This window comes from Aristolochia californica, unplaced genomic scaffold, assembly GCF_029961685.1.
Source record: "Aristolochia californica isolate CCGP_79_NKW_82.1479 unplaced genomic scaffold, dmAriCali1.0.hap1 SCAF_16, whole genome shotgun sequence".
Classification (NCBI taxonomy): Eukaryota; Viridiplantae; Streptophyta; class Magnoliopsida; order Piperales; family Aristolochiaceae; genus Aristolochia; species Aristolochia californica.
In genome coordinates, this window is record NW_027181837.1 from 22,865,718 (window position 1) to 22,877,071 (window position 11,354).

Below are 11,354 nucleotides of genomic sequence, written 5' to 3' on the forward strand. Positions count from 1 at the left end.
ACCTCGCCACAATCATCTAAATACGAGGTAGAATGCCATTGGATTGAGAGAAGAAGCTGCTCTTGCCACCCCAATCTATTTTTTACGATCACCATATTCAATCCGTCTTTCAATTATTCTCCACCGTAAAACATCCACATATCAACGACTTCATTTCTAGCAGCAGTATAAATGGATTGAACAGAGAAATAACATCTTAAAGAAAAGATTTTGGCCTAAGCTTCCATCTCACAGCTGCAACTGGTTTCAAACAAGACCACGTGGCTCTTCGCTAGAGCCAATCCAACTGCAACACTTTCCTTTTCTCTTCCTAACAAAATCTAGGTGCACACAAGAACTCAAATCTATCAATTAATCATCTGAAATGAAGTTCAATATTTCACAGAAACTAGAGTAAATGGTTACCACAGATTTTGTTTCTCCAAAGTAATAAACTTGGGTAACATGTATGTCCATGAGGATTTAACCTCAATATTCGCTGAGAGTTTTTTTCCAAATCATTTCACTTAAGACGTACCATTGGGAAAGACAACAACAGTTTACAGCTTCTGAATTACAACTGAATTGGCAAGGCCTGCTTGATCGATTGTCTGATTAGAGTCACTGAGTTGCCTGGGTGGGAATCCCACGGTCTGCAACTGATAGCCTCTGGAACCACCAGGCCTTGAGGCATCAATGAATGCACGTATGTCTGCTACAGTGTGATAATAGTTGAAACGAGCAACCATACGGGTACCATCAGCTAACCTCAGCTGGATTGAAGTTGATGGTTTTGTGTCATCCACAACGAGGCCAGGAGAAGGTGTGGGTGCATCTGTAGGAGTGGAGACAGCAGTTTGATTGGCCGGTGCTGGGTCAGAGGTGGAACCCCCACCTAATGTTCTTCCAACCCCCTGAAATGGAACGTGGCGCTTCTCAGGTTCCTGCCAAACATAGTAGGCGGATGATAAGTTGTAAAAGCTAAGAAAATGATATAGCCACGCACAAGACTTGGTCAGAGAGGTGACATACAGGACGATTCTCTTCTTTTCTGATGAGATTAACATGAACTGCGGTCTTTCCCTCAGCTGGTTCAAGCTCTTTGGGACACTGTGACTTTCTGATGCTCTAAAGGGAGAAAATATATATCATCAAACATTTGCAACCACAAATCAGGCATAGCTATCAATCTTTCATAAGTGAATGACAAGGAAACATTTCATCATAAGAACCCCACTATATTAATGAAATAAATCCTCCAATATCTTCTCCTATATTGGCTAATTTAATTATCAGGCCGGCTTTCAAAGAACAAGGAAAAGGTAACAAACTCATATACCATACACACCATGGAGAGCATCTTTTTTCATACTAATCTTTAACATGTCGTGCTGCCCAAGCTGTCTTTGACCCACGACCAAAATCTTTTAGTCTAAGCATTGGATGCTAAAATTAGCAAAGGACACATTTTTATACGTGCACAAATAGCTGATCAGCCGACTGGGAGCAGCAGGGAGTAGTGAAATAAGTAAATAGATGACGGACTGTGGAAAGTAAACTCTCCCCAATGGAAGTTCCATTGAAGAAACATCTTGATATCAATTATCTAAAAATGAGACAGTTAGTTTAAACGTCTTGAAAAATAATTATCTTGATATCCACACAGCAAGGCATGAGAGCCGGTAAAAGTGGTATAATTAGGAGTAAGTGGAGGCTTCCTTCCCCACTGTTTGCAAGCATAATATTGTAGTTGAAGGGATAGTCATTTTCCCCATGGTTTTTTAATTAAACATTGATGAGAGTTCTCTTCAGAACCTTGGCACAGCTGGATTTGGAGGGATTTATGGGTTGCATGGCAGGTCTGTTATTGTGTGTTTTGCAGGCTCCTTTGTTAGTTGTCATATTCACTTCATTTAAAGTATTAAAAGTGCGGGGCAGTTTTTGTCATTTGGAGGGGTAAACCCTAGTCAGTATAAGGAGTACGTCCATTGTGTGTGTGCCCCACTATTCACAAGCTTATAAAAATAGAGGAGTAGAAGGGGCATCCAGTTCCCCAATTAAGTTGTGTTTCATCTCTGTGTCCACCTTTCAGAGTCTATAGAAAAATAGTTTGATTATGATTTGCATATAGAATTCCCTTAGGTTTGGAATGTCATAGTTTCGTTAGGAATACACTTTAGAATCACATTAAAATTGTAATATGAGTTATTTCAACTCATACTGGTAATGAAACAGCAACCCAATTTGTCCAAAGTTAACATGGCATCAGAGCATGTTGACGTTAAACAATTGACACAATCAACTCATAGAGCTTATGGGTTCTCCCCATACACCTTTGATTTTATTTGTTTTTCAGTTTTCAGATTTTTCAATTTCAATCTTCTTGCCAACTTCTACTCATTCTACATTTGGAGTCCCTCAGATATTTGCCCCTATTTTTTTTGTTTTTTTTAGAAAAGACGATTTTATTAAAACAAAAAAGAGAATACAAACTTAAGGGAGCAAGTCCTTTACAACAAGGGATTGGAGGGTAGTCTCTGCTTAGCAAGAACATCAACAACAAAATTGGCAAATCTCGGAATGTGACACCAAGTACAATCAAAATGGGATACAATATCCAAAACCCTGTAGAAAACATCCCAATGACGCCAAAGAGGGGTGGAGGTAGAGGCACACCAACCAATCACAACCTGGAATCCACTCTGATATGAAGAGGGTCACTGCAGTGGTCACGCAAAATACGAAGCCCATTAAAGAGGGCATGGAACTCAACAGTTGTGGAATCAGCAATTCCCAAAGGGTCGACGAAGGAAAAGATTTGGGCACCAGAAGAGTCACAGAAGACACTGCCAAATCCGGCCTTTCCAAGGTTACCCAAAGATCAACCATCGAACTAAAGAGACCCTCACGAACTAAAGAATCTACTAAATTGTTAGTAGACTGAGGCACATGCCTCCATTCTGTTCTCCAAAGAGGAAGAAAGATCATTATCTCAACCTCTGTGTGTGTGTGTGTGAGGATTTTGCTTATCACATTCACTGAGTCTCCCTCTATGATCTTGCATATAATTTTATGCTTTGAAGCAATGCCTGAGATTCTGTCTTTGTTGATTCGGAAGTAGAAGTCATGTGATTCTAAAGACTCCAATTCTAATTGGCCTAGGATTCCAGATTGAGGAACCATCAAAATTATACTTCAATCAGCATTCTAGAGGAGGCGGCTGCCATTCAACTACCTTGAGAGGGAGGTGGTCCTTGAAGTTTGTATTTCTAGTGTCTTCAAATGGCTGAGCTTGAAAAGGGTTGCATATCTTTTTTGTGCCTGCACATCAGAGAACTGAGAGGATTACATCTTCAAAAACATATCCCAAGGAGCTGGCTGCGTACAGGAAGGTCCACATATTTCTCTCCTGCCATAATGACCAGCAGATCTTGCAAAAATGGCGATGCATTTATTGCCCGTCGAACCTCCCATCTAGATATGCTCATAAATGCTGTATCTCAATCAAATTGGGAGCTGACCCAACAAATGTTCAGCCTACCCATACGTTTAGAGAGCTAAGATAGAAAAGATGGTGAGATAAATGCTGCTCGAACGGATCATAAGACCGAGGATAAACCCTATTCTTGTCCAGTCTTGCTCATGAAAAAGAAGGATACACCAAGGTGATTTTGTGTCAAATACTGAACACTCAATGACATCATATTAAAGATAAGTACCACATCCTCTTAGTCAAAAATTGCTAGATGAACTACATGGGGTGTGTCTTCTCCAAACCAAATCTGAGATCTGATTATCAACCAAATCAAAATGAATGAGAGGACACTGAATATTTTTCAGGCTCATGAGAACCTCAAAAAGTAAGTGTTGATGTTGTTAAAGTTGATCGATGCCCCAAAGAAAAAGTTAATTGATGCCCCAAAGACATTATAATGTCAATCTTGAGAAAGTCTGTGCTGATTTTCTCTGATGATATCATCATCTAAAGCCACTCAGTCTAAACATATGCAAAGCACTTGGCTGTTGTTTTTCAGGTGTTGCAAGAGAACTGGTAGCTTGTAAAGATGACTAAGTGTACCATCAAGAACACCAAGGTGAACTATTCAGGGCATGTTATTTCCAAGGAGTAGGTGGCACCAAAATAAGAGAAGATTCGCTCTCCATTATAAAGTGGCATCAACCTAGACTCTATAACAACTACGAGAGTTTCTAAGGTTGATGGGTTACTACCATCAATTTGTCAAAGGCTATGCTCTTATATGCTGCCCACGTACTAATCATCTTATGAAAAACGCTTTCTAATGGCCGAAATCTAACATAGTACATAGCTATAATGTCAAAGAAATTGCTAAAAACTATTGAGGGGAAAATAAGCCATTCTAAACCACTGAAGGTTTATGAAAGAAGGAAACAAAAAGGAAAGAGGAAGGCTTAAGTACAACATTATTTTGGGCAAGTCCCTGTTTTAGGAAAGTAATCTATTTTAGTACTTTGTATATAGGGAAAGTCAGCAGGCTTCTACTTTCAGTAGTTCCCTTGTAAATTTCCTAGGAAGTTCATTAGTTAGTATGTCTTCTTTTTTTCTTTTCTTTTTTAAATGTAGTATGATTTTTTTTTCTTTGTTTGTAGTCACTTAGGAAAATCTCAAAGTAAGGAAGTTCATTGTTGGTAGTTTTCATATAAGATAGTTGTTGAAACTTTTCTTTAGGAGCTGGTTTTCAATTTAGCAAGTCAATATTCAATTGTAAATAGAAAGTGTAGTACTAGAAAAGTCTATTAAGGTGAAGTAACTTATTTTGGCAAGTTCAAGGTTATTTTAGAGTCTATAAATATGTGAATCTGCTATAACTTTAAATCAATTTTTGAAGTTTCAATATGAGATTTCTTTTGGCACCATTATTTCTCTTTTTCCTTTACCAAGAATAATTTTGTGATGTTTTTTTTTAATTTATTTGTTAGCTTTTGCTAGCAATAAAACAACATTTATATGTTCCAGTTCATCCCATGGATTGGAATGAACGCAACCGAAAGCAGTTCGATGCAAAAAAGTGAATCACCGGTTCGTGCCGCGGATCGAGTGGTGGGGCATATTTCTTCGTGGCTTCTGACTAAGAAGTTTTTCTCCTCCTTTGTGGGTACCCCTATCCGTGAAAACTGGAACAATTTGGCAATGATGCATTTTGGGACAAAGGTCCAAGCCATGCAGGAATAGACCCCTCCTGAACTCGGTTACCTTAAGTTGAACTTTGATGGCTCTTCTCTTGGTAATCCCAGGATTTTTGGCTTCGGAGGTGTTCTTTCGGATCCTTCCAGTAATCAGCTTTTCTCATATTCCAGCCCTTTAGGCATATCCGATTCTACGTCAGCTGAGCTTCATGGCCTCCTCAACGGGCTCCATGTTTTTAGAGACAAGTGCAGCGGTCCCCTTCACATTGAAAGGGACTCGAAGGTGATCATTGGTTGGTGTGAGTGTGCATCCCCTCCCCTGTGGCGCCATCAGGGCATCTTTCGGGAGATTACAGAAATTACCTCAATTTTATCTTGTATTTGGTATCACATTCCGAGATCCGCAAATTCGACAGCAGATGTGCTTGCCAAGCAAGGAGCTACCCTACAATCGCTTGTTGCCAGGGATCTGCTCCCTCCTCTTTTGTAATTTTTCTTTTGTCAATACAAATACATCTTTATCAAAAAAAAAAAAAAAAAAAAAAAAAATCATTCCATGGAACTTGAAAGCCAGAAATTCTTAAGAGTTAAGACAGTTGTCTAGGTGCTTCCCATGGAACTTGAAAGCCAGCAATTCTTAGAGTTATTCTTCAACCTTAATTCTGTAAAAATTTAAGCATAATCAAGTGGCCTCAACCTAGATTCTATAAAAACTATGAGAGCTTCTAAGATAAATGGGTAACTACCATTGACTTGTAAAAAACTATGCTCTTATATGCCACCCACATAGTCATCACCTTACGAAAAATGCCTTTCAATTGTCTGAAGAGGCCTCAAAAGCCTTTCAACTACACCAGTACTTGCCTTACCCGATTTCTCCAAGCTCTTTATCATTGAACGTGACGCTATAGGTATCAGAATAGGGGCCATACTAATGGAAGTCAGACACCCAATCAGCTGTTTCAATTGCATGTCAAAAGGAAACATGAAGTTGTTATCACATGAAGATGTATGCACTAGCCCAAGTAGGCCAGGGCAACTGTGACTTAAGCCAGTATTTTAGGCAACTGTGACTTGAGCCAGTATTTTAGGCAACAGTTCCAAGTTCAGACCAGGGAATGATCCTAAACAACTCAATCTGTAAAATCTGCAATGGTGAAGCCAAAACAATTGATCAGTCCTTTTGCCTGGGAGGTTTGGACCTCTTTCTTGAGGAGATTCAGGATATTTATCTGCATGCCAGCACCCTGTCAGAAATTTTATCCTCTTATGGCGTATGACAGTACAGCCATGGTCCCTTTGGCTGGAGAGTAATGAGCATAATCCATTCCATTTAGTCAAAGCTCTGTCAAGAATTTCAAGAAGTTCCCACTTCAACCATAAGAGAAAATTGAAGATCCTTTGCTGCTATGACCAAACATAGACTTAAAGTGCTCATTCCATCTGGTTAGTAATGAGCATCCTGCTTGTTTAGTTATTTATTTTGCACCTCTCAGTGTGACAGATTCGACTACAGTAGACATGCATGGGCTCAAAGTTTATAAGTGATTCATTAATGATCCTATCAGTATCAAGGGAGACTATGAATCAGTTATCTCTTGAGAACAAGTTTGCTTGGAGGTTTGACTGGAAGTTTGCTTTTTTCTATACAAACTTGTAATCATAGTCTATAGATCTATACAATCTTGTAATCATAGTCTATAGATCTATACAATCTTGTAATCATAGTCAATAGAAGTTCCATCAGTCACTTTTGCTGCAAGGGGTGACTATGCCTCGCTGGAGCAAATATCTCAACTAATCGGCCTAAACTTTTTTTTTCTTTAATTTTTATTTGAAGTGGCGATATTTTATTAACACACAAAAAAGGAAACAGAAGGGTAAGGAACCAAGCTACAAATGGAACTAAATAACATTACAAAGCTTCTACAGTGATAGCCACCATTTCAGACAGGGAGTGACCTATCTTAGCATACTGATCAGCCAAAATTTGGCCTTACGAAGAACATGAACTCAATCAATCACTGTGGAATTCAAGACAGTACAGCAGCCATTACAAGATTTAATTTTTGCAACATCAAATGTTGCATCAGCACCAATGACACAGCCATAAGAGTGCCAACCACTTTTGATTATGAAGTACTTCCACCCAGGCTTATGGCTGTCAAGAGTAAGCACCAAGTCCATCACGGAATTCACTTTTGAATAAAATTGTTAGTGTAGTAGGCGAATTTACCACCAGAAGATGTCACATGGGTATGGGAAGACAACTTCTTATCCTGAATTTTGAAGCTTGACAACAAGGTTCAATTGTTAGAGGGGTCGAATGTTAAATATTTGTTTTATTTTAATCATTGTAAGTGGGCCCAGTTATATTTGTCAGTTGAAGTATAATCAGTGTAGCAAGGGAACAAGGGGTAGTTTGGTCATTTAAAGAAATAGGGGCAAACCCTAATCAATGCATGGGTTGTGTCCACTGTGTTTGAGTGTCACTCTATAGCAATCTTTTAAAAATAGAGAATAAGTGGAGGGGTCATTAAATTCACTGCATTTTTCACACTTAAAAAAAAGCAATTACAAGATCTAATCGTAAAATGATTTAGAAGATTAGATATTGCATTGATCAGACTCCTAAAGAAAGTACAACTGTGAGAAGATCACAAATCCCTGCTCTCGTCCCATGTATGAAGCTTAGATGAAGTTCTTTTTGAAGAAGACAATCAAGTAAAATTGTTAATCCAGGTATCCAAAAAATTGCAACATTACCACTATTAGTAGACAGCAACTTCACAAGGACAAATAAGATCAATATCTTTTACTGAAAGAGTTCATGGTAAACATGAAACTAAGCACAAATTTAAGTACAAACTTCTTTTTAAGCAGCACCAATTAAATCAGAAAGTTATTTTAAAAGTCAAATCAGAAAAATCATTACCTCCAAAAATGAAGCATTCTCAGGATCATCTAACCTCCTCAAAGGACCATCATTCACTGTAAATCCATTCCTCCAGAAAACAATATTGTGAACGACAACATCAGGTTCCTGTGGTTGAGGAGCAGAAACAGTCTCTCCTGAAAGTAGTCTACCTGTCCCACTAAAACCTCTCAAGCTTGAATTCGGATGGATAGGGTCAATAGGTCCCTCCATGGCCCCCAGTTGCCTTGCTTGATCAAATATAGAGTCAACATCATTACCACTGCCACCTCCTTTAGTTGGATCCTGGACAAGCATGCCACTGAAAAAAAAATAATAACAATAATAATGAATAGAAAAATAGTGGGACTTCCTCTAGTGCTCAGACATCAACTGACTATCAGAGTATTTTGTCTAGTGGAAGGGCCTTACTATAATCATAGAGAAACAGGAAAAAGCAAGACAGAAATGAATTTTTTTGCTATAAAAAGTTTTTACAGAGCAAACATAAGATGCTTTTATCAAATTCTCAGATCCTTTTTTGAAAGAAACAGCCACACCACATGGTTTAAATCTCTACCATGCAGTAAAGATAGCTGCAAACAATGATGAAGAGTTAAGATTGCAGAAACGTTGCCTTATTTTCTTCACCCCCCCCCCCCCCCCAAAAAAAACAAAAAAAAAAAATTAAATAAACTGTTTTTTACAGCCCGAAAAAGAATATTGTACAATGTAATGCTGGCCAAAACCCACACCTCGCACGGCCTAATGCTGGAAGTACAGTTGCATCAACTTAAAAAAACTAAAAATATTCTACTTTTTCCTCAAGAGAAAAGAAATAAGAAATAAGAGGAAAAATACTAAAGAAAAAATTTACTACAGAATTCAGAAACCAGCTAAGTCAATGCACTTTCTTCACTGTACTATGCTGTTATATGTTGATTAACTTAGCTAGCTACTACAAAAAAAAATTCATTTGACCCATCCACTTGAGTGGACTAGCAGAAGACTGGACAACCTGATAATCTAAACCCCAGGAGTAGGGCTGCAACTAGGTCGGGTTGGGTCAGGGGACTGCATCATCCACTTGTGACCCATTGCTGACTGGATTCAGTAAATTTTACTCATGCGCTGTTGCAGATCGGATTGGGTCAGGTTAAATAAATTTAAATAAATATTTTAGTTCATCTACAAATCATGCCGGTCAGATCAGGTGAGTTTGAAATCCACATTCAATCCATTTACATGCGGATCGGATCACAAATTGGGGCAGATTAGAAAAAAAAAGTTATGAAAGATTTGTTCGTTAATTATGGTAAAAAAATACATAATGATGGACTGCCCACTCTCAGTGCACTCTCTTTTTACATGTTTTAATATGATTGCTCAAATGACTTGCATTTTTCTTTGGTTTACAAGAGGAAATACCATTGCATTACTTGCAAACACAAAAACATTTTCTTCTTTTGTAATAAAATATTCTCAAACTGAATCAAACTGAAAATGAAAGTCTCTTCTTCTAAGCACAAAAGGAGATTGAAGACACCCAAAGTGAATCAAACTGAAAGATGGAAGTCCACAACAGGGACAAAAGGTAATATAATAATATCATATAGTAGTTCTAACCAAGAGGAATTTCTAGGCACTCTTGACCACCCTTATCTGCATCCATTTCTAAATGAACGGCAAGAGTGAATAAATTTCAAAGCATACAATCATGTTATTTACTTGAGCTATCACAACTCCATTTGTCCAATCAAATTTAAATCATGAATAACTAAAAACAAAAGGTAAACAAGAATTCAGTCACAAGATGAATTTATGATTATTATTATTTTTGAAAAGGGATTTTATGAGAATTTAAACTTCTAATCTGAGTGCTTAAAGCTTCAAAAAAAATGTTGGCCCATGAAGCATGTGAACACGTATCTACCACAACCTACTTAACAAGGGGAGGAATTTCTTAGACAGTACAAGTTTCTAGGAAGCTACACTTAGCAACTGCAAACTAGATTCTCTCTGATCACGCGGCAGCTACATCAAGCAGAATGAAACTTGTATCTGGAAATTCATAAATGGCTGAACACAAGATGAAGACAAACAAACAATCCAATAGAGATGGGTTGACCCCATCCGCTCTGTAATACTTACTCAATGTTGTAGCTTATAGAAAAGAATTTGCCCGTATGGCTAGACAAAACTCAACAGGAACATAGGTCAGAAAGATGAAAAGGAAAGACAACTAAATGCAGGCAGGTTTTTCAATGCGACATGAATTGTCTAAGGTAATATAAGCAAAAAAGAAAAAGAAAAAGAAAAAATTGGGTTTTCCCCGTCCACGGTTCTTTTCCAAGAGCCACCAAGACGAGAATCCATTCGATAACATCAGACGAACTCCCAAAGATGTTTCTATCTATAACAAGTAAGATAAGATAGATAGCAAAGAGAACAGAAAAATAAGAATTTTAATTATTTTCGAATGGATGCCCAAACCTCTTCAAATCATCAAGCGACGTTTATCAGCCAAAGTTGCAAATAACAAGAAAAAGGGTACCCAAAATTACCTTTTTTCTCCACCGGTATAGTACTCAGGCGGTCCATCGGAGTCGCGGTCAGAGCCGGAGCCCGCCCCTGGGTTGAGATCTGCTAGAGTACGAATCCCTCCAGCAGGTCTCGCAGGTTTTTTATCCTTGGAAGAAGAAGACGACGACGACATAGGTTTCCCTGGACTAGGATGAGGAGGAGGAGAAAGAGGCGATGGGGCGACGGCAGGTAATGGCGATGGGTGAGGCGGTGAGGGAGAGGAAGGGGCGGAATTGTTTTCAAAGTAGGAGTGGACAGCAGTGTCAATTTGCCAATTGTAGCTCTCTAGGAAAAAGAGGGCTTCTTCCCTGGAGGAAGATGTGATGCCCAGGAATGCCTCAACCAGCTTTTCCAGCTCTTCGACACCGATGCTACTCTCCATAATAAAATTGGGTTCTTGGACTTCTCGTCTCTTCAGGCTGACTCACCCAACTAAAACGTCTGATTCCTTTCGTTTCCTATAGATTTTCACCGGTGGGGGGAAGCCGTGCGATGCACGGAGAGATATTAATAACTTTAATCCATTTAGTTCTAAGTTAGTTATTAATATAATTATTATAAAAAGGGAAAATAAATTTCACCCTATTGATCTTAAAATAAAAATTTGTGATCAAAGCTTTCTATAAAGATAAATTGACATCTGAAAGTAGTAGGAAAGGTCAAACAAAAAAAAAAAAAATTGAGTAGCAACAAAAAGCTTCAAATTTCTGAA

General features: G+C 38.3%; 1 protein-coding gene across 1 annotated transcript; it reads right to left on the bottom strand.

Moving 5' to 3' along the window:
- Positions 1–351: 351 nt before the first annotated feature.
- LOC137952851 (plant UBX domain-containing protein 4) lies at positions 352–11,074 on the bottom strand. Its single transcript, XM_068799934.1, has 4 exons — positions 10,624–11,074; positions 8,081–8,381; positions 1,012–1,107; positions 352–923 (listed from the first exon to the last, which is right to left on the bottom strand). Exons 1-4 carry the CDS (start codon positions 11,022–11,024, stop codon positions 540–542), a joined length of 1,182 nt encoding a protein of 393 aa, XP_068656035.1. The 5' UTR covers positions 11,025–11,074; the 3' UTR covers positions 352–539.
- Between the last annotated feature and the right edge of the window lie 280 nt (positions 11,075–11,354).